At 42.8% G+C, this 26,192-nt stretch overlaps 2 protein-coding genes and 1 long non-coding RNA gene across 5 annotated transcripts; 1 reads left to right on the top strand and 2 right to left on the bottom strand.

Annotated features, from left to right (window-relative positions):
- Positions 1-13,572, top strand: LOC139633823 (dentin sialophosphoprotein). 2 transcript variants are annotated; one of them, XM_071499791.1, is made up of 24 exons: positions 1-62; positions 925-989; positions 1,126-1,197; positions 3,578-3,613; positions 3,870-3,920; positions 4,554-4,637; positions 4,816-4,845; positions 4,966-5,010; positions 6,401-6,448; positions 7,117-7,161; positions 7,786-7,821; positions 8,238-8,363; positions 8,452-8,505; positions 9,077-9,103; positions 9,276-9,314; positions 10,543-10,590; positions 10,720-10,761; positions 10,857-10,889; positions 10,990-11,052; positions 11,136-11,201; positions 11,291-11,326; positions 11,456-11,491; positions 11,806-11,850; positions 12,162-13,572. In XM_071499791.1, exons 1-24 carry the CDS (start codon positions 52-54, stop codon positions 12,194-12,196), a joined length of 1,173 nt encoding a protein of 390 aa, XP_071355892.1. In that variant the 5' UTR covers positions 1-51; the 3' UTR covers positions 12,197-13,572. The 2 variants fall into 2 exon arrangements, with proteins under 2 accessions (XP_071355892.1, XP_071355890.1); XM_071499789.1 differs by having other exon boundaries at positions 6,401-6,460; positions 10,723-10,761.
- LOC139633824 (uncharacterized) lies at positions 3,926-9,269 on the bottom strand. The gene is made up of 6 exons (XR_011693831.1): positions 8,516-9,269; positions 8,213-8,387; positions 7,955-8,055; positions 7,397-7,453; positions 6,436-6,677; positions 3,926-4,631 (listed from the first exon to the last, which is right to left on the bottom strand). It is a non-coding gene; the product is annotated as an uncharacterized lncRNA (long non-coding RNA).
- hsf1 (heat shock transcription factor 1) lies at positions 13,407-24,668 on the bottom strand. 2 transcript variants are annotated; one of them, XM_071499787.1, is made up of 15 exons: positions 24,225-24,654; positions 22,994-23,102; positions 22,602-22,738; positions 21,473-21,597; positions 20,286-20,361; positions 19,094-19,155; positions 17,614-17,692; positions 17,357-17,475; positions 17,082-17,266; positions 16,830-16,968; positions 15,695-15,766; positions 14,745-14,850; positions 14,580-14,633; positions 14,318-14,375; positions 13,407-14,230 (listed from the first exon to the last, which is right to left on the bottom strand). In XM_071499787.1, exons 1-15 carry the CDS (start codon positions 24,348-24,350, stop codon positions 14,043-14,045), a joined length of 1,635 nt encoding a protein of 544 aa, XP_071355888.1. In that variant the 5' UTR covers positions 24,351-24,654; the 3' UTR covers positions 13,407-14,042. The 2 variants fall into 2 exon arrangements, with proteins under 2 accessions (XP_071355888.1, XP_071355889.1); XM_071499788.1 differs by lacking the exon at positions 15,695-15,766 and having other exon boundaries at positions 24,225-24,668.
- Between the last annotated feature and the right edge of the window lie 1,524 nt (positions 24,669-26,192).

Here is a 26,192-nt window from a genome sequence, read left to right as displayed (position 1 = left end):
AGACTCTTCAGCTGCTTCTCTTTAGTTCAAGAAGAGAACTGAGACAGCAGCATGCTGCCACCGTGAGTACTGCTACTACTACTACTACTACTACTACTACTGCTACTACCACAATTATTAATAATAATAATAATAATAATAATAATAATGATAACTTCATTTGTGTAGTGCCTTTAAAAGCAGAGTTTACAAAGTGTTTAGACAAACATTTAAAAAGCAATATTACCACTAATTTATACTGTTAATACTACTATGCTACACTGGACTGCTGTAGTAATTGAAAAGTACTGTAATACACTGTACTGCTGTAGTAATTGAAAAGTACTGTAATACACTGTAGTACTGTTGTAATATAATAATACTGCAATACTCTGTAGTATGGTTGTAGTATAACAATACTGCACTATGTTTTGAGTACACCAGTAATACTGCAGTACTACTGTTTAATTGTGTTGTAATTTTGTGCTTCATCCTGATTTGATGCTGATTTTGATTGACAGGCTGTCTGTCCAGTCAGTGTTCAGCTTCATTTTCATACTGTTGTCAGCTGACTCCTCATATCTCCAGAATGTCAACAGCTGTGTTTGACTGGTGGAGATATGACATTATACTCATGAACTCATATTGATTATATTGACTAGTATTGATTAGTATTGACTAAAACCTGTACCGCCTCTAATTGATTGGCATCGTTCACTGTTGAGTGCTGCTGATCTATGCTGACTGGTATTGAAGAGTGCTGATAATTATTGACTGAGATTGTGTTGTATTGATTGGGTATTGGCTTGTGGATTAAAATTAATTTAAATTTACTGTTACCAATTAGTATTAACTGACCACTGTGGACGTACAGCATTTCAGTGTTGGTCATTATTGATCAGTATGGATTGGTATTGATTACTGCAGTAATCTCTGTCACAACAGAAACCTGTTGATTGTGTGGATGGTCGTCTTTCTGGCAACAAGTGTCTCTACGGCTCCTGTGGAGGGTAAAAATACATATATATGTACTTTATGGACACAAATACACATATGTTTACATATAGGTTCACTTGAATGGTTAAAGTGTTTATACAGTTTACATTTTATCATTTCATTTCACTTTGTTTTTTTTATGCTTTCCAGAGAAGGAGCGAGAGGAGGTGGAGGTGGAGGCCACAGAGGAGGTGGAGGGGGAGCTGTCAGAGGAGGAGGAGGGTAGGCCTGTGTGTGTGTGAGAAAAAAAGCTTTTATCTTGAAAAGACAACTTCCTGCCAGTTTCTATAAACTCAAAACTTGTCTGAAAAGTGTTTCTACTTATGACAAAAAAGCTGATTCTATAAAAACTTGTTTTCAAATTAATCAATGTGGTCCATTGATTGAGTGATTAGCAGAACTGATTTGGTTCAAGGGTCGAGAATAGACATGTTAAGACGTCTCCTGAGAACTTGAGGTGGACATTTTTTTATATTTTATGGTTTATTTAGACTTAAACAGTGAACTAATCAAGAACGTGTCAGACTGGTAAATCAAGATGGAAAATAATTAGTTACCTGACAGTGACCTCTAGTGGTCATTCTGTGTAGTATGAATTTTGTCAGGAACAAAGGAGGGAAGGTGTGGGACTTCTTCAAGGTGACATCAGACTTTTACATCAGAGTAGAACTCTGTCAGTTCTACTGTCAGTTTGATTCAAGTTGGATCTGCCTTCTTGTCTTGTGTCTACTTCCTGGTAGACACAGAAGCATCACAACATTAAATGGTCTTAAACTCAATCAGTTCTTTGTGACCCTTCAGGCTCAGCTGAGGTGAGACCATTCAGTTTTCAACTCGACCTGTTTGACCTGACTCGATTTAACCTCACAGGACTTGACTTGTGCCAAACCTGACCAATCAAATGACAGATTGTATTGGGCAGTTTAGTTTGAAGAACTCGTGGTTTTCTGATGATGTCAGCATCTATCAGAGAAGTCATCCAATCACAAACTGAGTTACTGGATAAAAAGTGAGTGGACACACACAACACAAGAAGTAAGAATAAGAAAATTTGTTTATTTGGCAGCTGTTTGATCAGGTCATGTGATGAAGGTCTGTGGCACCCCATGTGAGTCAGTCATATACATCACTCTGAAACATGGTGATTAATGATTAGCTCTAATTTGTCAACAGTTTAGATTAATAAATAACTAATGTTTGCAGAATAGTTGACCACAGATCATACAAATCAGTGATGGAGAAGAAGGCTCCTCAATCCAAAATAACAGGACATTTATCAAGACTCTACAGAGCTGTCTTAGTCTGCATTCTTCTCTGTTCTCATGTTCTTGTCATCCATCATCATTCATAAACCAAGAACTGTTCTCATTCCACATCCACAGTACAGATCAAATAACCATAGGTGTTCTCATGTCTCCAGTGTTTTCAGGACATTCAAGGAGCTCAGTGGTGGTAGAGTCCTGGTGGCAACTGGTCTGTCCTCAGACCAGCGGGAGTTACCAATAGATTTCTAATATGTGGTCAGGTTCAGAGATGTGAGGACCAACTGGTCTCAGCAGGTAATAGCCCGTCTACTGAGATAAGTTTTCAGTCAGCCCCATGGTCACATCCTGTTGAGAACAGGATGGTCATTTACTTGGGCTTTGTTCTCCACAGTATTTTAATTGGATGTAAATTTGTTAGTAATATTTGTTCAGTTTGTCTGAAGGTGAAGCTTCAGTTTAACAGTCAAGCTTCTTCTGGACTTTGGGCCTTTACACTTACAGATGTCACCACATTTCAACATGAATCAATAGATAAATTGCACCACTCTGTTGTGTGGTGTATCGTTTCACCGTCTGACCTTTGAGTTAAGATTAGACTGTAGACGGTTGTGGACAGCTGCAGACAGCTCAGGACAGCTGAGGACAGCTGTGTACAGCTGCAGACAGCTGAGGACAGCTGTGGACAGCTGCAGACACTGCCGAAGCTCTATTATCTTCATTTATACTCTGCTTGTAGGACATGCTCCATACACACACAGTAGATCATCGTCTACATATTCTGTACATGTACACTATGGATCAGATCAAAATGACAACATGAAGAAGAGATGCTTTGTCTGCTGGATTATTCTGTGAGAGATGAAAGGACTCCTCACAGCCTCTCTTCAAACTTAGCTTCCATGTTTGTTAGACCTAACAAACTGGTGGACACGTGTTTATGTCGCACTGATGCTGGTGGACCCTCATGGTACAGTCAGGTACAGGTGTGTTGAAGTTTAATCCAGCTGAGTTTTAGATATGATAAATGAATGTGTGAATAATTCCCCATCAGTGGGAGTCCGGGCTCCAGATGAAAAATCTGTTGTCTTTGTTGGTCAGTTTTTAAAACTAACTCTGAGTCAGATCTGAATTTGATTAGTTCATAAAAAAATTGTTTTTTTAGTTTTTTTATTTTTATTTTGGTGAAGTATCTGAAAATCAGTAAGTGTAAGAAGAAGGAGAGAAAACAGAGACATGTTCAGGAGAAAAGAGTCAACAGGTGAGACCTGTGATAATTAAACATGTTGTTAAAAACTTCTTAATTAGAGAAATAAATGTTGGATGTTTTTTCTTTCCAGATGATGATGACTCCAAAAGTCAGGATAAGATTGAGGGTGAGAGGATAAACACACTGTGACCTTTAACCTTACAACATAAACCTTCATAACTACAGAGAGCTGAGACTGTACCTAACGGAGGTGATGACACATCAGTGTTGCTGACGTCTGATGGTTCATCAGATGTTAACAACACTGATGGAAACAGAAGCTTCATTCATCCCAAACATCTGACACCTATTGCCCCCCATCCTCCCACCTCCTCCCACAACCCCCGCCCCCCACCCCACCCCTTGTCCTCCGCTTCTTACAGGCATTCCTAGTGTGCAGCACACCACCATGGCAGCAGCAGCTGGAGGTTCAGGTGAGTTGATCCTGATCAGGTTTTTCCCTCCTGAACAGTTCGTTTGTTCCTGTTTGGTCTCAGGTTTAATCCAGATTAACTGGCTAGTATTCAGACCAGGATTAACTTGATCCAGTCTGATCCACATGATGCTGCAGGTCTTAGGGTACGGCAGGAGGTTAGGATTAGAGCCACAGTGCCATCTGCTGAAACTAAAGACAAACTGAGCTTCATGTTCAGTAGTAATGACAATAACAAGGTCAATCACAGGAACAGATGATCAAGATCTAAATGTGCAAAATAAAGTAAATGGGCAAAAAACATCAGTGTTAAAACGTCAGGTGGACATATCAGTTATTATTCATTTGTCATGTCACTAAATTAATTAGTTGTAGAATTAATAACATTAATAAAAAACATTTCACCTCTCTTAAATCATCTAAATGATCCCAAAAGGATCAGAAAGGGAACAGCAGGAGGGAGGGAGGGAGAGGAGGGAACAGCTGAAAGTCTGATAACAGGTTTTATTAAAAACAAACAGATCGTTGTTGTATATATTCCTTAGTAATACAGTACTTGACTCTTTTATACTCCTTAGCACTACTTCTCCTGTTTAAAGAACGGCAGTAAGTTCTCCTCCTGTTCTCCTGTCAGGCTCTGTAGGTTCTGCAGGCTCTGCAGGTTCTGCAGCAGCAGTAGGACTCTCTGGTGTTTCTTCTGGTCAGACTCAAGCTGCAGGTAAACAACAAGTTATTTTAATACAAGTTGTAATAATGTGGCGTAGCGTGGGTGTTTGTGTTGGTAAGGTGATGATGAATGAATGAATACTGAGTGATGTTACTGATGTTTGAATTTATTAATCAATCAACAAATAAGTTTGTCAGATATGAAATGTTTGTGTCTGATGGTTCCACAGGTTCTGATGGAGCTGACTCCGAGTCCAATGGTAAATATCTGTGAAATTAATATGTCCTAATCAATAATTTACTGATACATCACATGCACAGACACACGTTAGACGTATGCCAAAGAAAACAATGATTGATTATTGTGATGTGTGTTTCAGGTAATGGACAGAAGCTGCTGAATGGAGGAGTAGACAGTCAGACAGGTGAGCTGTAGGGAGCGGGGCTACAGGAAGAGACTGACAAGTTAGACAGGCTGTACACTCACCGACCACTTTATTAGGTACCTTGCTGGTACTGGGTTGGACCCTTTTGCCTTCAGAACTGCCTTAATACTTTGTAGTATAGATTCAACAAGGTGCTGGAAACATTCCTCAGAGATTTTGGTCCATACTGACATGATAGCATCACACACACACTGTGGTCATGAAGGGATGGACATGGTCAGCAACACTACTCAGCTGGGCTGTGGCGTTTAAACAATGCTCATTTGGTATTAAGGGCCCAAAGTGTGCCAAGAAAATATACCCCACACCCTTACACCCCCACCACCAGCCTGAACCATTGATACAAGGCAGGATGGATCCATGCTTTCATGTTGTTGACCTCTGACCCTACCACCAGCAGAAATCGAGACTCATCAGACCAGGCAACGTTTTTCCAATCTTCTATTGTCCAGTTTTGTTAAGCCTGTGTGAACTATAGCCTCAGTTTCCTGTTCTTAGCTGACAGGAGTGGCCCCTGGTGTAGTCCTCTGCTGCTGTAGAACATCTGCTTCAAGGTTCAACGTGTTGTGTGTTCAGAGATGCTCTTCTGCAGACCTTGGTTGTAACGAGTGGTTATTTGAGTTACTGTTGCCTTCTGTTGCATGCATAGCCTGTCTGTCTGGAGTGATGACTGTGTGTGAACCTGTGTGCGTGAGTGACGTCATCGGCCGACTGAGAGAAAACAGCGAGAGCGGCATCACAGACACGGCCAGCCTCTTCTCTCTCTTCTGTTTGAGCGATCTGGACCAGAGCTAAGTTACGGGCAGTTCAACGAGCCACCTGAGTAAATTAGTCAGTGTGCTCCCAACTACGGTTCAGAGCTGTTTGGCGAGGGAAGGTTACACATTCTCCTCTGACCTCTGGCATCAACAAGGCATTTTCTCCCAGAAAACTGCCGCCATTCTCTGTAAACCCTAGAGATAGTTGCAGGACAATCCCAGTAGATCATCACTTTCTGAAATACTCAGACCAGCCTGTCTGGTACCAACAACCATGCCACGTTTCTTCCTCATTCTGATGCTCGGTTTGAGCTTTAGCAGGTTGTCTTGACCATGTCTACATGTCTAAGTGCATTGAGTTGCTGCCATGGGATTGGCTGATTAGATAATTGGGTTAATGAGCAGTTGAACAGGTGTACCTAATAAAGTGGCCTGTGAGTGTATTTCTCTCTGTTTGTCTGTCTCTCTCTCTCTCTGATTACCTGTCTTTCTGTTTACCTGTCTGTCCTTCTCTGATTACCTGTCTCTCTTTCTCTCCCTCTGTGTTTGCCTGTCTCTCTCTCTCTCTGATTACCTGTCTGTCCCTCTATGAACCTGTGTCTCTCTGTCAGGTGTGTTAGGTTCTTTTGCAGGCGGAGTCTCTCACCTGGATTATACAGGTGAGTGTCCAGGTGAGGTCTGTCTACCATCATTTGTGCTTCATCAGATCTGATTATAGATTATTGGTTATTGATTAACCATAGTGCCCAGAGGGTTTCTGGTCCAACATGTCTGAGGTCTGAGGTCCTCTCATGAATCCCGATCACCTGTTGTTCTCCTCCTCCTGGATCTCTGAGGTCCAGACTTGTTTCAGCCGTTTGGATCCAGGATCTTTGTAGTTGACCAGAACTGCATAGTCAGCGACAGAGAGAGCGAGAGAGAGAAAGACAGAGAGAGACAGAGAGAGAGAGAGAGAGAGAGGTGCAGTCCTGGTCTCACTCTGGTTAAGGACTACAGGACTAGTAGTAATGGCCATGGTTCCCCAAACTCCCACAGTATCCCCTTCAAGATACCCCAGGGGACATGGTCCCTCTCCAAGTCCACAAAATACATATACACTGGATGGACAAACTCCCATGACAGCTGGTCCACTGATCCAGGAACAGGACAAAATCCACATCAGTCCTCCTGAATCTGAGGTTCAGCAGTTGGACTGAGTCCCCCGTTCAGCCAGAAACACAAACTCATTAAAAGAAGAATCTAATGACTTAACGGTCAGTCGTGTTCTTTACAGCGTCATCTGTTTTCAACATGTTCACTGATCTGTCTGCTTCTTCTTCTCCTCCAGGAGTCATCGACCCGTCCGGTCACGACTTCCTGCTTGGCCTGATGGGTAAGTTTGCCTGACCTGGGTGATCCTCAGGCATTTTAGCAAATGTTGATGAATATTTACCTTTTTTTACCTTTCAAACATCATCAGCGGATGGAGGAGTTAGCAAACAACAGGTTAAAACCAGGTGTATGAGCTAATGGCTCAGGTGTGTCAGTCAAGCTGATGATGTAAAACATCAACACCTCACAGCACTGTAAGAGTGAAACTACAGGTTTAACAGACAGACAGTTCTGACCTGTGGTTTATGTCCAGGTGGAGGTGATCCATCAACATCCCAGGTCTGATCTTGATCCTGTTTAAACACACCTGTCACTAAATATGCAGGTTAAATAACTTAATTCATGAAGGACACATAATCAGGTCTTAAAGATGATTGACAGCTCTGTCCTCTAATCAGACATCAACACGAGCTGTGACATCTACACCTGACTGTACGCTCATTGGTCAGAGCTTCGGATTTAAAAAGGAACAAAATCAAAATGGTGGAAATATACAACAAACCAGTACAGGTGTGACCACCATACATGTGACCAGTACAGGTGTGACCACTACAGGTGTGATTGGTAAACTTTTAAAGAATCTTAACTTGAAGTTGAGCTTTGATTTTGTCTTTTACTCTAATAGGTCACATGACTCCGCCCACTCAGCTGGACTCTACAGGTGTGTTTTTTCTTCAGATCTCTTCAGTTTGTGTTCCTGTCTGTTGTGTGAAATATCGTCAGTCACACCTGAAGTGCTCTCCACCTGTTCTATCAGGGGCAGCTGAATGTCCCAGAATGCACTACTCACTAACCAGTTTGTGTGAAGGTGCAGCTGAATGTTTAACAAAGCAGTCTGTTTGTGTTGACACTGTTTCATCTCAGTGTGTTGAACAGGACTCATCTTCTTCTTTTTCTGTCAGTTTTTAGAAAAAAAGCTGTGTCATTGATCGGTTGTATTACTGATCAATTGATTGGTATGTTAGGTATGTGTCAGTGATCAGTTCAGGTGTGACAGCAGATGTCATGTGATCAGGGATCAGATTTGTTTATTGGAGACTTAGTGAACTTACCTGTTCTTTTGTCATCCTGTTGAAGATCATGTTCATCAATCTGATATCAGCATCAACCAATCAGGACTAGACCACACCTCCCTTAGCTCAGCACCTGACCAATCACTGTCCAGCTCTGTCTCAGGCTCCTCCCACTCTGCAGCCCAGGAAGGTTGGTGTGCGAAGGACTTTTACTCTTAAAAACCAGACAGACTTTTACTCTGATACCTGGTGTTTGTTGTTTTCTCTCTGATTTTCAGTTGCAGCAGCTTCATCATCTTCATCACACAATGAAGCTCACAGACAACAAACAGGTAAACTCACCTGTACAGGCACACATCTGTAAGATAACTCCATCTCAGTGGTGATGGTTCATGTGTCAGACACCTGAAAATTAGTGTAGAAAATAAGAGGGAGAAATGTTATAGTGTCTGACAGGTGAAGACCTGGTCTGATGGATCTGGATTTCTGCTGAGACAGTAGATGGTAGAGTCAGAGTCTTGATCCATGGACCTAACTTGTCCAGGTGGTGGTGTGATTGTGTGGGGACGTTTTCTGGACTCACTTTGGACATTAGTACCAGTCAGTCCTGGTCTGAAGGTCTCAGTCTGTCTGAGTCTTGTTGCTGACCATGTTCATCCTTCATGGCCACAGTTCACCATCTTCTAACAGCTACTTCCTGCAGGATAATGCTCCATGACACAAACTGGTTTCATCAGCATCACACTGAGTCCAGTTCAGTCTCAGACCTGGATCCACTAGACCCCCTTTGGGATGTGGTAGAACAGTAGACCTGCTGCTTGAATGTGCAGCAGATAAATCTGCAGAAATCTGGTGGATCCAAGATGTGAAGAACTGAGTGTGTGTGTGTATTTTTCCTCACAGATGGAGGCAACTCACCTGACACTAATGGTAGGAGTCTGTTCGACCTCTGAGAATTAAATATACTTTATGATGTTTATTGATTATTTGTTGTTGTGATGTTCACCATCATCACATCGGTTCTATATGTTCCCTGTTGTTTCTTTGAAGAACCACACTGGACAGTATTTCAGCTGTGAGTCACTAACAGTTTGTTTTTCAGGAAACGGTCGACAGACTCTGCTGACGGACACAAACGGAGGTAAATTCTCCATCAGTCAAACCTCACAGCTGGTTCACAGCTGGATCAGTGTGAACCAGCTGATCAGTCTCTTTCTACAGTCAGAAACCTTGGTGTTATTTTTGACCAGGACTTGTCCTTTACTTCACATATAAAGCAAGTCTCTAGGACAGCCTTCTTCCACCTGCGCAACATTGCAAAAATCAGACCCATTCTGTGTCTAAAGGAAGCTGAAAAGCTAGTTCATGCATTTGTTACCTCAAGACTGGACTACTGTAACTCTTTATTGTCAGGATGTCCCAAAAATTCAGTAAAAAGCCTCCAATTGATCCAGAATGCGGCAGCACGAGTACTGACAGGAACTAGGAAATGAGATCACATCTCTCCTGTGTTAGCCTCTCTGCATTGGCTCCCTGTAAACTCCAGGATAGAATTTAAAATCCTCCTCCTCACCTACAAAGCCATTAATGGTCAGGCACCATCGTACCTTGGAGAGCTTATAGTTCCCTATTTTCCCAATAGGACACTTCGCTCTCTAAATGCAGGTCAACTTGTGGTTCCCAGAGTTTGTAAGAGTAGAATGGGGGGCAGAGCCTTCAGCTATCAGGCTCCTCTCCTGTGGAACCAGCTCCCAGTGTGGGTTCGGGAGGCAGACACCCTCTCTACCTTTAAGATCAGGCTTAAAACTGTCCTGTTTAGTAAAGCTTATAGTTAGGGCTGGCTCGGGTATGTCCTGACCCATCCCTTAGTTATGCTGCTATAGAGCTAGACTGCTGGGGGATTCCCATGATGCACTGGGCTCTCTCTCTCTCTCTCTGTCCTCATTCTGCAGGTCTCTCTGCCTCTGGAGCAGCAGGATCCAGATCCACCACTACTCATCATTACTATTAACCACTGTTATCTGTCATTATTATTGATAACACCATTACCTACACAGCTGTTCCTGGTCTCTCTCTCTCTCTTTTCTCCTCTCTTCTCCCCCCTCCCCCCCTTTTTTATCTCCTCCTAAACCCAACCGGTCAAGGCAGACCCCCCCACCCTGAGCCCGGTTCTGTTGGAGGTTTCTTACTGTTAAAGGGAGTTTTTCCTCCCCCCTGTCACCAAGCGCTTGCTCTTTGTGGGAACTGTTGTGTTTTTCTCTGTAACAAAGTAAGGTCTTGACCTGACCCTGTAAAGTGCCTTGAGATAATGTAGATTATGATTTAGCGCTATACAAATGAAATTGAATTGAATTGAATTGTCTCTGCAGTGACTGAGCGACCAGTTCCCCTCAGTGACCACCGGACTGATCTCCCAGGTACAGTCTAATTATTGATCAACTTGATCCATGTTGATAAACTGCTGTTCATTGATTAGAATTATGGTCTTGTTAACTGATTCAACAATTAGTGATCTCATTACTGATACTGACTAATGATGATGTCAGCAGGTGGAGTAGAGTCAGTGACCAGTCGCATCGACCTCACAGGTGAGAGGAAATGATTAAGTAAATAAATCAATATACTGATTACAACAGTATTGATTGCTGACAGAAATCAGACTCTGTGTTCTAATTTGTTCCAGCTTCAGGTCTTGGACTGGGACATGATGTCACTGGTAACAGTTACTATGACAACCAACATTAAGAGTTTGTTTTACCCATGAGTTGTTAATTCATTTTTGGGAACTCACTTCCTGTCATACGGTCATGTGTTAGAGTCGTCTCCCCTCATCCTCAACACAGAGTCTGTAGATGCCCTCACACACACATTGAACTCAGGTAAACCTGTCTGCTTACCTGTCTGTGTATACACCTATCTGTCTTTGTACCAGTTTGTCACAAACCTGTTTACCTGTTTTCAGTATCAGGTGTTTACGCCCACATAGACATGGTGACCATAGCAACCGACTCCACAGGGACAGACGCAGGTGAGTCCCACCCTCCTACACGGCCAACAGTGAGTTATACTGCAGAAAGGTTAAAGGTCAGACATGTTCAACATGTTGTGTGCTTGTAGTTTCAGCAGATCCAACAGGAAGTCCACCTGACTTCAGTAAGTGACTTTTCTTTATGCAGAAGAAGTAGTAGTTTAGGTCAAGTGTACCAGGTCTTTCTCTACTGTAAAAATATGTGTGTGTGTGTGTGTGTGTGTGTGAATATACTACGTGTGTGTTTGTTTCAGGTCATCCAGCTGTGACACATCACACACAGGTGGCTGGTAAGTTTTACAGATGTTAAATGACTACAAACCAGTCTCAAAACACTCCACAAACCAGTCTAAAACCAGTCTACAAACCAGAAATCAGTCCAGAATAGAACCAGTTTCCAGTTTTAAGTCAAACCAGTTTAAAAGTCTCTGTAATAGGTTTAAATCTGTCCATGTTGTTCTTGATAAAGGTTTTGGTTGGTATTAACTAGTCTCATTAAGGGCAAGGATTAACTAGTCCTGTTTCTGATGGTTTATATCTTACCTGAGATCAGATGCTGAAGGCTTCTTCTTTCTCTTTTCTTGGTTCTGCTTGTTCTCTGCAGGTTCAGTCACTGAACAGTACAACCCATCTGGTCAGGGTCCTGAAGGTTCGTAACAACATGCACTGATCATAAAAGTCTTAGCTCTTTCCACACCTGAAAACTCCAGTCACATCATGTGACCACTGCAAATCTGATTGATTATTATTTATTGAAAACAGCAGCAGAATCCTCTTTTGTGGGTAAAAAAAACAAAAAGAAACTGGATCAATCAAGTGAGATCAATAAGCAGATCACTACCTGAAGTATCAATACTATTGATATTTTAGGTCTGATACTAAGTCTTATTTGAGTATCAATACCAAAAAATGTATTCATCTCTTTAATTCAAAACAATTCACCCTGTTGTTCTGTCTCAGGTGCAGAAAATGTGGAACTGGAGGATACCTGCTGACTTCCACATCAAACCGCGAGTTCAGTTCCTGCGCTACAGATTCCAGTGTACTGACCAATCGGTGTGGCCTAGGAAATATGACCCCTCCCACTAGCTGTAGGTGTTTTCTAAATATTTAAAATGTGGAGTTTGTTTATAGATGTTTATTTTGTTTTAGAGTGGAATAAAAACAAGGTTTCAGCTGAATCTCGCATGGTTCGTGATTCTGTTTTGATTGATGACATCATACAGGATGTGACATCATTTTCACTGTCAGGATTCTAAAAAGTGGTCTTAAACTTCTACAATAAATGTTTTTGTCTGTTTTGAACATCAAACTGAGAATTTGTCTTCATTCCAAACTTACAGCCATCAAGATGTCACTGATTAGTTCTGTATCAATAATATTAATCTGCTGACATCATCATCACTGACATCAGGTGTTTTTCACTTTATCTGACCTTTGACTGTCTTTATTTCCCACAATCCTCCTCTGCTATGAGCAGATGAAGGGGTGCTCAGACAGCCCAAAAAGATGGCTTAAACTTATTTAATTGGTTTAAAGTAAAAACATAATAAAACAAGTGAATATATAGGATAGATTAATTAACAATACTAACCAAGACATGTACTGTATCTGTGTTACACTGTATCTGTTACATTGTATTTTGTATGCAACACTGTATCTGTGTATGTTACACTATGTGTTACACTGTTTGTATGTAACACTGTTACACTGTATTCTTTATGTAACACTATTTCTTACAGTGTATTTTGTATGCAACACTGTATCTGTGTTACACTGTATTCTGTTACACTGTATTTTGTTACATTGTATTCTGTGTTACACTGTATTTTGTTAAATTGTACTGTTACACTACATTGCATTTTGTGTTACTGTATTCTGTTTCACTGTATTTTTTGTTACATTGTATTCTGTGTTACACTATATTTTGTTATATTCTATTTTGTTACGCTGTATTCTGTTAGATTGTATTTGTGTGTTACACAGTATTTTGTGTTACACTGTATTTTGTGACCTGTAGAAACAACAGTTCATTTTCAGGTAATCGCTGGTTCACTGAGTTGATGTTTGCTCAGGGTTTAAATAGAACAACAGTTATTTTCATGTTTTGTTTTACTTGTGGGTTAAAAAGGATTCAGCATTCATAAAATGCGACTGAACCCATCTGTGCTGATGTAACAAAAAACACTGAGTGTTATAATGACACACTGATAAACAAACTGTATTTAATGTGCATCATTAACATATCATGGCTGATACGTGATCTGATTAATCAGTGATCCAACAGATCACATCTCTATCTGGTTGTTGTCTCCATGGTAACAGAGGTGATGGGGGCACTTCTCATTCATAATAAACTTTTCCAAAAATATTTCTCTTCATTATATCTATATTTTACACATGAAAACAAAGACAACCATAAACTCTGACTTCGACATGCAGAACAGGAGAAAACCTAGGTCACAGTATCCTGCCCACCAGTCCATGTGTGTCATCACATCTGCACTGTGACATCGTCTACCTGACTTCCGAGCTGTTTCTGATTGGACCAGCAGGTACAGACGCGGCCCTTGTTCTGCAAGTTTTTTTTTGTTTTTTTTTTTTTACAGCGAGCGTCAAACAAAAGATTTAATTAAAGCAGCAAAAAACCAAAAGCTAAAATAAAAGGGTAGAAGAAGAAGAGGACACAGATATATAAAGGGGTTAATATCGATAACATCTGCATACTAAAAACATGACCTTGACTGATTGATTTCATCATCGTCTATTGCTGCTGCTGAGTCAGTGCTCAGACTGTCCTGTTGCTATGGTCACTGATGAGTCATTACATTCCTGATGATGTCAGAGGTCAGAGTCCAGCTGGGTGGGGCTCAGCAGGTCAGCGGCCGGGTCATCGGTGGGCGAGTCTGGTGTGAAGTAAGGCTCCGCCTCCAGTTCCAGCAGTGACGGTAGGTCAGTCCCACCCTCCCCCAAGCTGACTGGTTCAGACATCAAGACAGGTGAGGTCGTGTACTGCACCAGTTGCTTCCCTGGACCAATCAGAGAGTCACCATGACAATGGGTCACAAGAAACACAGGTAGACTGGTGTGTGTGTGTGTGCGTGTGTGTGTGTTACCTGTGTTCCTGGTGTTGCTGCTTTCATCACTTCCTTTAGGAGGTCCTTCAGACAACAGCTGGGGGGAAACATTGACATCACAGTCAGACTACTGTGACATCATTGACAACAAATCAACAGGTTTTTGTCAAAAACACAAGCCTGTGCACCTGTACACACCTGTATATGTTTATTGAGTCAACAAATGACTGACTGAACCACTGCATATGTTTTGAGACAGGAAGTGCAGTAACAAAATAATAGTCTGTATAGTTGAACTCACAGTGTCCAAACTGTCGAGGTCAAAGTCACCAGAGGAACAGGGCGAACTGAAAAACTACACATGCATACACAAATGTTAACACGTTGACATACAGTTAATACATTCATAGGTTCATATGTTCACATACTGTTAACAGCGTTCATATAACGACCCTCTCTAACTGACCTCAATGAGTGGGGAGGTGTCGAAGGTGAAGGTTTGTGTGTTCAGGATGTTCTGGAGGTTTTCTAAACTGCTGTCAATACTGTCAACATGGTTGGACAGCTCAGACCTGAGAGAGACAGACAGGAGAGAGACAGACAGGAGAGAGACAGGAGAGACAGACAGGAGACAGACAGGACAGAGAAAGACAGACAGTGAAGAGAGACAGACAGGAGAAAGACAGAAAGACAGGGCAGAGACAGACAGAAAACAGACAGACAGTAGAGAGACAGACAGACAGAGACAGACAGGAGTGAGACATGCTGTGAAGTTGCTTCCTCACTGTATTTTTCTATATTTTTCTTTTTGTCATCACGAGTTCAGGCTCTTGCAGACTGAGAGGTTTCAGCTGCTCAGTCTCTGAAGTTCCTTTGACCACATGGACGCTGATGTATGCAGACTGTACAAATCCATAACACCTGAGCTCTAGGTTATGACACAAGTCAATGAACAAGAATAAAACATCATCCTGCATCATCCTAGGTTTTCACACTGTCAGAGATTTGTCCCAGGCTATCTTTGGTTGAGACCAAGACAGCAGCCATCTTTGAATCTCTCTCACAGACCAACTTAAGACCAAAGACATCGCCACGTTTCTTTCACCGTTGTCATCCTTCTTCTGGGACAGCCCAAAATTGTACAGGGTATTCCCGCCTTTAATCTACCTCTCAGCACTTTCTGACTTCCTGTCTATGGAACACAATTTATTTGTTGGGGTCTATTTTTAGCGGTGGATGAATCCGCATTTTAATCAGGATCTGGATACACAAAAAAAACTTTTTAAGTCAGATTCATTCGGTGTTAGTTTGAGACTGCACATGATGACAAGAAGGAAAACACAAAATATCACCAGGGTACAGGTCAAAACAGACTAATATTTAAAATGTTAATCATTTATAGATTCATTCATTCACTTGTCAGCTTGTGTTGATACGAAGCGCCAAACATCAGGTGAAGGTTCACCTGCAGAGGGAGGGGGACGGGGTCTGAGAGAAGCACAGGGATTTTAATGACACACCTGACCTTCAAAAGGACTAAAAACCTACAATAAAGGTACAAATTTAATTACACACTAAAGCAATTACAACAACAAATGGGAGAGAACAAGTCAAAGACAGGTGTTCAGGCCAGTTACGGGACTAGGTAAGCAATCTGGGAGCAAGTGGTCAGCAGGTAGGTGTTAGGACGGGTGTTGGGGCAAGTGTTGGGGCAGGTTTTGGGATGGGTGTTGGGACAGGTGTTGGGGCAGGTGTCTGGATGGGTTTGGGGACGGGTGTTGGGGCAGGTGTTGGGGCAGTTGTTTGGATGGGAGTTGGGACGGGTTTTGGGATGGGTGTCGGGGCAGGTGTTGGGGCTGTTGTTTGGATGGGAGTTGGGACGGGTTTTGGGATGGGTGTTGGGGCAGGTGTTGGGGCAGTTGTTTGGATGGGAGTTGGGACGGGTTTTGGGATGGGTGTCGGGGCAGTTGTTTGGATGGGAACTGGGATGGGTGTCGGGGCAGGTGTTGGGGCAGTTGTTTGGATGGGACTTGGGACGGGTTTTGGGATGGGTTTCGGGGCAGGTGTTGGGGCAGTTGTTTGGATGGGAGTTGGGACGGGTTTTGGGATGGGTGTTGGAGCACGGTGGGACAGATTGTTGGACTGGTGATGGGATAGGTTTTGGGGCAGTTGGTGGGACAGGTGTTTGGGCAGGTGTTAGTGCAGGTGTTGGGACTGCTGTTGGGGCAGTTGGTGGGACAGGTATTGAGTTAGCTGTAGCAGGGTACCTAGTAGGGACTTTAAGCAGCGATGGTTGATGGGGCGGCTACAGCAAAACGTAATGATTTTATCTCGACACTTCCTCCTGTTCGAGCCCAACTGCCCACTACGGGAGAGCGACTGGTTTGCTATTGTACAGTTGGGCTGAAATGGTAGGAAGTGTCGAGACAGAATGCACGTCATATCACGTCAAGCCATTCCTTCAACCGCCGCTGCTTTAAGACCCTATTAGCAGGTAGCACGAGCACCTGCAGCCACCCTGACTGATGCGAAAAAGGTGTAACAGACTTACCTGTCGATACAGGCGATGGTCTGACATTTCGGCTGTGATATACCAGGGTTGGAATTTGGAGTGGGATTGGAGTCAGGTGATTGGCTGGTTGGGGCAGGTGGGAGGGGCCCAGTGGAGGTGGGGCTCATCATAACAATAGCTATAGCAGGGACACAGAGACAGACAGGTCAAACTACCAACCTCCACATATAACACCACAAATACAGAGTTAGCAGAATCTGAACTCGTAACAACCTCTCTTTCAGCTGGTACCTGGTGTTGGGTTGGTGGTGGATGTGTTGGGAGTCGGCTGTGTCTCGCTGTCCTGTAGGATGGAATTGATGAAGGTGGTGGGAGAGAGTGGCGTGTCTACAGGTGTAGCCCCACCCTCCAGAACAGGACACACCTCCCCCTCAGGACTGGACGGCTCCTCTTTGACATTAACTGACTGGCTCTGTCTGGAGATAAACACAGTAAAACAATGTTAGTGAATGCCAATGGACCAATCAGTTAATGACTACAGAAGGCATGATCTGATTGGTCCTCACCCTGCATCCATCCAATCACTGACCACATCCTCTGTAGTAGGTGTGGTCACCTCTGTTATGTCAGAGATGATTGGTCCAGAGGTCACTGAGGAGTCAGCTGAGAAGAGACTGGCTGCAGCCTGAAGAAGACCCAGATGATAAGATCCTTTATGAAAACAACTCCTGAACCAGAACTATCAGCTGAACGATCTGTATTAAAACCTGAGGATACTCTGACTAATGGGTGGCCTCAGAAAGCTGAAGCTGCATCACTTTACCTGCATAGGCTCCAATGAGAACTGCCGACTGTATTTAGGCATGGAGTGGGCGGAGCTAGAGTCATTCAGCATCAGAGGCCTGCACAGAGAGACAAAACATCTCATTCCAATCATTTCACCCCTAATGAGGGAAGTGATATCTATAAATCTATAATATATAAATCTATTCCTCATCTGGTTTTAAGCACAAGTTCACATTTTTCATGTCTTCTTTGATGCCAGCTGCTTCATAAAGACTCACTTCAGTGAAGGAAACAGGTGTGATCTCTGCAGTATTTGTAGTAAAGTGTTGTATTTGCAGTAGGGATCAATTGATTATCACTCTGGCTGATTATCAGAGGCAATTCCAGCATTTTTCTGATCATCATTATTGTTATTTTTTTAACCAATAAAATTGATTAATTTAAAAATGCACTACTTTGGCTCCGATGCAGCTGCCTCTCTCTGTCTGTTCTCACCACTCTGTGATGAGTCTGGTCTGGAGCAATGTCCCGCCCACAGCACCATCTGATTGATTACATGTCAAGAGCAACAACCTATCAACACTGAAGGCTACTGTGACACAGATCAGAGCTGCTGCAGTTAGAGAGCAAGAGAGAAAGAGAGAGAGAGAGAGAGAGAAAGATCATTGCTAACTGCTAAGCTAAGCTAACCAGCTGATCTGAATATGATGTAAATAGCAGCTGGATCAGTGACAGTCTCTAAAGCAGCAGAGACTGAGAGCTGCAGCAGATCTACAGTCAGTTTAAATGTACAGCAGATAGTTAGTGACTGTGGTAAAGAGAACACCAGAGTTAACTGTGTTCAGACAGAGCAGCAGTGAACACTACAGAGACTGGAGAGGAGACACTGACCTCTGTCAGAAGGTCAATGACCTCACTGACCTCTGGGGCTCAATGACCTCTCTGACCTCTGCAGGTCAATGACCTCACTGCCGCTACAGAAAAGACATTTTACGACAGTACCAGTCCAAATTCTGAGTAAACATGTTCTCAGGTAAAAGAAAAGTTAAACTGTCTCTGAGTGAACGTGTTACTGCATTACATTTGAAAAGAGGAGGGGGAGGGGTCAAACATCTTATATGGTGATAATAATAATATATAATAAAACTATTAAAGAGCAGCTTCAGGCCGCAGGTGAATCACTTACCAGGTGAGAACAGAACCAAAGGCAGCTGATAATGACTGATATAAACTCAGTTGTCAGTTTATTAGAAACACCCAGATAACCCGAGTCTAACATACGAGTCCTGTAATAAATCCTCATTCATGAAGGTTTTAATGTTCAGATTGTTGTTGGATCAGTTGTGTGATCATTGTGGAGGATGTAGTGTGTGGAGCCGCATCATATTATATAGAGGTGGTTCTGTTATTTAGCCTCCCTTCATTGATATAAATGGGGATGGACAAAATAATAGAAACCGATCCCTAATTTGCAGTATTTTGTGTAGTATTTGCAGCATTATTAGTAGTAAACTTGCATCTTCCTCTTGACTCCCAGGATCCTGTTGGTTTGGACGAGAGACACCAGAAACTGGATCAACTGGAGAGAGAAAGAGTTACTATTAGCTCACGTGAAAGCTAAGCTGACATGCTAATGTGGTGATATAGCTCTGTCTGTTGGTTTGATCAATAAAACACTTTAATTCATGTGCAGCTGCAATCATTCATGGTGACTTAGATATCTGATGCAGTTTCTTATGTTTTTATGAAATAAAGTTCATCATTAAACAGTTTTAGTGTAACCATAGTGATCAAAGGTCAGATCTTGGGTTATTGTTTGTAGATGTTTGTTGAGACTTTTCTCACCAACATCTGATATAAAGTAACAACCAATCAGCATAAGAGCTTACAGCTCTCACTCATTTCACATGATGCTTAAAACCAGGTCAGAGGCTGCAGTCTGACCCCAACTGGTCTTCCAGACCCTTTTCCAGGGAGGCACCTCTATATTAGGTCTGATCTACTTTACTTAAAAAGCCTACTCTTGATCCAGATGTTTTAGCCAATTACAGACCCATATCCAACCTCCCCTTTGTTTCCAAAATCCTTGAGAAGGTCGTTGCAAACCAGTTGATTATTTGCACAGGAATGGTTTGTTTGAAGAAGTTTTAGATCCATCATAGAAACAGCTCTGGTTAAGGTTACCAATGATCTCCTCATAGCCTCAGACAATGGACTTGTCTCTATACTTGTCCTACTAGATCTTAGTGCTGCATTTGACACCATCGATCATAAGATTCTATTACAGAGACTAGAGCATATGGTCAGCATTAAAGGAACCGCACTAAGCTGGTTTAAGTCATATCTGTCAGATAGACTCCAGTTTGTTCATGTTAATAATGACTCTTCTATCATCACTACAGTCAGTCATGGAGTTCCACAAGGTTCTCTGCTAGGACCAATTACTTTTCACTCTATATATGCTTCCTCTAGGAAACATTATTAGGAAGCACCAGATAAATTTCCATTGTTATGCAGATGACACTCAGCTGTACTTATCTATGAAGCCAGGTGAGACTAACCAGGTGTGTCTTAAGGACATATAAAAGACCTGGATGACCTGTAATTTCTTAAACACCTCAGGATGATAGACTGACCCCCCCCTACATTTCTATCACAGTACTTCATGTCATTAACTTAGTATTTTCTCTCTCTTGTATGGAGTCCTACCTTGTTGACGACTTTCTGTTGTTGGACGTGTTTCTGTCTCAGAATGGCCACCTCTCTCCATAGAGCCTCATTCTCACTGCAAGACAAACGTATATAGATACATACAGTGCATCCGGAAAGTATTCACAGCACTTCACATTTTGTTATGTTACAGCATCATCAACATCAGGGCCAATAGTTTTGTAATAGAAAAACTAAAATTTGAAACTGAGAGTTCAAGTTTTGATCTTGATCTTGTTTTTCAGTTTAAATTAGGACTGTCAAACGATTAAAAATTTTAGTCTGATTAATCACAGGATAGCTGTGGATTAATGACAATTAATCAACATTCCTATACAGTACACATAGACACAGATGTACAGTATACACAAATACACCTGCTGAGCATTTTATTAGAAACACCATACTAACACTGTGTAGGGCCTGCCTTCACTCTGAAACCAGTTTGTGACCTGGAGCATTATCCTGCAGGAAGTAGCTGTTAGAAGATGATGAACTGTGGCCATGAAGGATGAACATGGTCAGCAACAAGACTCAGACAGACTGAGACATTCAGACCAGGACTGACTGGTGTTAAGACCCAAAGTGAGTCCAGAAAACACCCCCACAACATCATCACACCACCACCACCACCACCTGAACAGGTTGGTCCATGGATCCAGACTCTGACCCTACCATCTGCTGCCTCACCAGAAATCCAGATCCATCTGACCAGGTCTCCTTCGGCTCCAACCAGTCTGTCCATTCTCCTCTGACCTCTGACCTGCTCATCAACACAAAGCTACTGCTCACTGGTGGTTCTGCTGAGATCAGAAGCTTCAGAAACAACCATGAAGCTCCTCACCTGGATCTGCAGGGGTTTATACACTGCTGCTACATGATTGGCTGATGGATAACTGCATCAATAAGCAGACGAACAGGTGTTCCTAATAAATTGCTCAGTGTTTATGTACATACACAGATATCTGGATACATACAGATGCAGTACACAGGGATTAATATTGGGGAGGTCTGTGACTGCTGGACTAAAGGGGGTCTGGTTCTGGTCTACGTTGTTGAGGCCCTTATCTTATTGTGGAGTCAGTGGTTTCCTGTTTCATTTTTGTGGGCATGTAAACTTTAGGTTTGGATCCTACAATTTTATTAAGGAAGGCCCTGACCTGGTATTGACCTGGTTCTGGTCTTACTGTTTCATGGCGATGATCCTGGAGTCGATGGTCTCCTGTTTTCCCTTCATCAGCTGGACGTCATTCAGGATTTTGTTCACTTCCTCTGCAGAGAGCTTCACTTCCTCCTGACGCACAGAGGACACCTGGACCAATCACAGACAGACAGTCACCATGGAGACCACGACTTTGTACAGGTGTATCTGTTTCAGGTATATACACTGATGACTTTGTTGGAACAGTTTCACATGTTAACAGGTAAGCAGGTGTGCATACAAGATAATAACATATATGAGCTGCTCCATTTTTAAAACTTCGAAGTACAAATAAATAACTGAAGAAAACAGCTCCACTGCTCTCGACCCGGGTCACGTCAGTGAGGGTTGAACACATACTGTAATTGGTCAGTGAGCCAGGGGCCCCTGAATGACAGGTACACACCGAGGACTGGTGTAGACATGGTCCACTAACCAGCTGGATTTCTCATGTGGCAGAACCACAGTGGTTCAGACCAATCAACGACCTCTGAGGGAGGAGCTACTGGCAGCTCCAGTAAAGTGACTGTTTCGGTGTTTGTAAGAGACTTTTATTCTGTAAGACAAGAATCGTCTGCCAACGTGCTAACTAGCTTTCAAAGCTCCTCAGACTGCGGCTTGTTGTTTGTGTTTTCTCTGCGGTGCTCTCTGATTACATCATGTGACAGATGGTTCATCCAATCGCCTGCTCAGGTGATTGGTCAGAGACGCAGAGAGAGAGAGAGAGACAGAGACACAGAGAGAGAGAGAAAGAGAGAGAGAGACACGTAGAGAGAGTCAGAGACACAGAGAGAGAGAGAGACAGAGACAGAGAGAGAGAGAGAGAGAGAGAGAGAGATAAGCAGAGAGAGAGACAGGGAGAGAGCCAGAGACACGCAGAGAGAGAGAGTCAGAGAGAGACACAGAGAGAGAGACAGACATAGTGAGAGAGTGAGAGAGAGAGAGACAGAGACGCAGAGAGAGAGACAGAGAGTGGGAGAGTGGGAGAGTGGGAGAGTGGGGCGGGGAGGGGGTGAGTGAATCAATGCTCTCAGTGCAGTTCTAATAGGAAATCAATATGTGGTGGTGAGTGACATGTAGGAAACAATGACAGATGTATAAATACAGGTGCATACATTGGTAACTTTGCGTTTGATGTTCTCCAGCAGGTGTTCTTGTCCTCTGATGAAGAACGGATGTTGGAACTCTGTGTCGTCTCTCTCTGGTTTCAACAAACCACCTTGCTCAATGTGCACCACCTTACGGAAGCCATCTGTACAGAAATCAATTCACAAAACAACAAATTTAAGATCCTCATACAGAGAGACAGCAGTCAGCAGTGCTTCATTACACCTCCTCACCGAAACCACCTGTACACATACGGACAGAAATTCATCCTAATGCTCCTCTGTGATCCGTCAGTGCTTCATTCAGACTGTTAGAGGCTCAGAAGCTGTTCATTGTCACATCAAGATAAAACCTGCTGGGATCTGATCTGGAATCTGTCAGGGATGCTGTTTATACTCACACATGTTGAGCTGTCTGATAAAGCTGGCCATGTTGTTGTGTTTGAAGAACTTTGGTAGAACTTCTTTAGAGAACCGACCCTGATCAAACACATGGAAGCTGGTTCCACTCTGAAACAGAACACAAAGATAAACATCAATATTAAGAATAAAAACACATTAAGACACCAGAGTCTTCAGCAGGACTCTGATCTTCCTGATAAACCAGGATCAGTCTCTTCAAGTTGACCCAGCTCAGTCTGGTTTGGTTAAACTATCACTACTGTTATTACAATTACTCCTGTTATTACTATCACTACTGTTATTACTCCGGTTATTACTACTGTTATTACTATTACTACTGTTATTACTCCTTTTATTACTGTTATCACATTTACTATGGTTATTGCTGCTATTATTACTACTGTTATTACTAATACTACTGTTATTACTATTACTACTTTTATTTCTCCTGTTATCGCTATTACAACTGTTATTGCTACTATTATTACTACTGTTATTACTATTACTCCTGTTATTGCTATAACTCCTGTTATTACTACTGTTATTACTATTACTACTGTTATTACTCCAGTTATTGCTATAACTCCTGGTATTACTACTGTTATTACTATTACTACTGTTATTACTCCTATTATTTCCATTACTACGGTTATTGCTACTATTATTATGAGTGTTATTAATACTTTTATTCCTATTGTTATTACTCCCGTTATTACTATCATTATTGCTACTGTTGTTACGACTGTTTCTAATATTACTACTGCGATATTACCGTTATGACTACTATTATTTTATTATTACTGTTGTTACTGCTACTGTTACTTCTACCGTTAATATTACTGTTGCTATTGTTATCGTTGCTGTGTGTGTGTGTGCGTGTGTGGGGGGTAGATCTTCTTTTAGCTGCTCTGTAACAAACTGTGACGTTACACTGTCAGACAGTTCGGCTGTTCAGGTCTGATACAAACCAACAGGTGATGCACTGCTAGTGGAGCGGGGAAGATTAAACTGGTCTGATCTGACTCAGGTGTGCAGGTTGTTTTCTCTCTGCTGATCTCATTATCTCAGATCTGCTGTTAGCAAGTTAGCTTGGGTGGTGAACGTCACTTCAGTGGCTACAAGCTAACAGCTATTAACCCTGACTGTCTGATTAACGTTTAACTGTTCTCCCTGTCCCCTGCTGCTAACTATTAGACGTTAGCTCCCTGCTACGCTAAGATAAGTGAGTACCGGGCTCCAGCAGATGAGCGGATCGGTGTCCGGATCTTCCACCAGGGTCCACAGTTTTGTGAGAAAGGCCGGGACGTTCCCTCCGCTGAGCACCGCCCCTCCTCCACCTCCTGCTGGATACTCCATTACAGAAATAAAATCAGCCGCACTCCGGATTTTTAACAGAAACACTGGAGCTAATCTGAGCTAACGATGCTAAATGTTAGCATGCTGTAAGCAACACCCGCCGCTCAAAACAACGAACAAACCGCGATACTGATCCGGACTGAGGTGTGATCCGGACATCAGGCTCGGTTCTGCTGCTGCTGGACTCCGCCGGTCTGTTCCGGTACAGACGGTTTACTAACGTTTGTTTTAACGAAAACTCCACGGTGGAAAATTACATCAAACCCGATCCCGTCGAACTAACAACTGCGTAGCGAGTAGCCTGTCGCCGCTAGATGACGCCGCAAACGTAACACGAACGTTTGGTCGCGTTGTGACGTCCATTCCACAAGGAAGAACCGTGTTGTTATGATGCGTCCATAGGAGGACCTTTGAAATCGACTGCATGCACTTCAAGAATGTGATATGACAGATTTATATGGTATTCCTGTAGAAGATATTGTAACATACTTAGGTGTATTATATTACTTTATTCCAATAAAATTAAGAAGAAATTTAATCTCTGGTTAATGAAAGACTTATCTTTATATGGTCAGGTACTATTATCCAAAGAAGAAGGAATTTCCAGATCTGTATATGTTGCTTTGTCACTTGATTTTCCACAGGATTTTTATTAAGGATTTAGACAAGGTGCATTATAACCTAATTTGGAGGAATAAGTCTCATTATTCAAAAAAAAGAAGTACTCTGAAACACCAAAGACTGTGGAGGTCTAGAAGCTCTGGATCTTCTGGATGAACTTCAGCTACTGGTGCAGAAGAACAGAACAGAGACTTTTCTTCATCTCCAGTTCTGTGCTTCATGGAGACCATCGATCCACACAGCCACGTGTGGATCCTGCACTGTAGCTGGCCGGCTTCCAGCTCTTCAGAGCGGATCGCGACACAGAGCTGTCCGGCAAAACCAAAGGTGGAGGAATCTGTTTCTATGCTAACAGTGGCTGGTGCAGAGACGTGACAGTGATCCTGCAGCACTGTTCTCCTGACCTGGAGACTTTCATCATAAACTGCAGGCCCTTCTACTCCCCCCGTGAGTTCACCTCAATCATTCTGGTCGGTGTTTACATCCCACCACAGGCCACAGCAGATACTGTGTGTGGAGCGGACCAACCCAGACTCCTTAGTTCTTGTCCTTGGTGACTTTAACAAAGGTGACCTCAACCACAAACTGCCCAAATACAGACAGTTTGTTAATTGCCCGACCAGAGAGGGGAACACTCTAGACCACTGTTACCCCACAATCAGTGGTGCTTATCCCGCCGTCCCCCGGGCTGCACTGGGCCACTCTGACCATGTCATGGTCCACCTGATTCCCACATACAGGCAGAAACTAAAACTGTTTAAACCTGTTGTGAGGACATCGAAGCAGTGGAGCAGTGAAGCCATAGAGGATCTGCGGGTATGTTTGGACTGCACTGACTGGGAGGTGTTCAGGACTGCTTCCAACAGTCTGGATGAGTTCACAGAGGCTGTGACGTCATACATCAGCTTCTGTGAGGACTGCTGTATCCCATCACGCACCAGGGTGAATTATAACAATGACAAACCCTGGTTCACAGCTCAGCTCAGTCAGCTCAGGAGGCAAAAGGAGGAAGCTTTCAGGAGTGGGGACAGGGACAAGTTTAAAGAGTCCAAGCACAGGTTTAGCAAGGCGGTGAGAGAAGCTAAACGACTGTACTCTGAGAAACTTCAGCTCCAGTTCTCAGCCAATGACTCTGCTTCTGTCTGGAAAGGGCTCAGAAAGATCACAAACTACAAACCTAAACCCCCCCACTCCATTAACGACTTCCGTCTGGCCAACGAT

This window comes from Trachinotus anak, unplaced genomic scaffold, assembly GCF_046630095.1.
Source record: "Trachinotus anak isolate AG129_WGS33_773 ecotype Australia unplaced genomic scaffold, CSIRO_AGI_Tana_v1 ptg000016l, whole genome shotgun sequence".
Taxonomy (NCBI): Eukaryota; Metazoa; Chordata; class Actinopteri; order Carangiformes; family Carangidae; genus Trachinotus; species Trachinotus anak.
Note: the sequence above shows the minus strand (reverse complement) of the source record. Positions and strands in the feature narration are given on the sequence as shown.

What these genes read in the sequence shown, in the direction of transcription:
- LOC139633823 (XM_071499789.1), top strand. An exon ending in TGGTCAGACTCAAGCTGCAG is followed by an intron (nt 4,638 to 4,815) that starts GTAAACAACAAG and finishes ATGGTTCCACAG; the next exon opens with GTTCTGATGGAGCTGACTCC. An exon ending in CTTCCTGCTTGGCCTGATGG is followed by an intron (nt 7,162 to 7,785) that starts GTAAGTTTGCCT and finishes TTACTCTAATAG; the next exon opens with GTCACATGACTCCGCCCACT.
- hsf1 (XM_071499787.1), bottom strand. Translation starts at nt 24,350, where the DNA reads ATGGAGTATCCAGCAGGAGGTGGAGGAGGGGCGGTGCTCAGCGGAGGG. An exon ending in TCTCATTGGAGCCTATGCAG is followed by an intron (nt 17,476 to 17,613) that starts GTAAAGTGATGC and finishes GGTCTTCTTCAG; the next exon opens with GCTGCAGCCAGTCTCTTCTC. An exon ending in ACACCTCCCCACTCATTGAG is followed by an intron (nt 14,634 to 14,744) that starts GTCAGTTAGAGA and finishes ATGCATGTGTAG; the next exon opens with TTTTTCAGTTCGCCCTGTTC.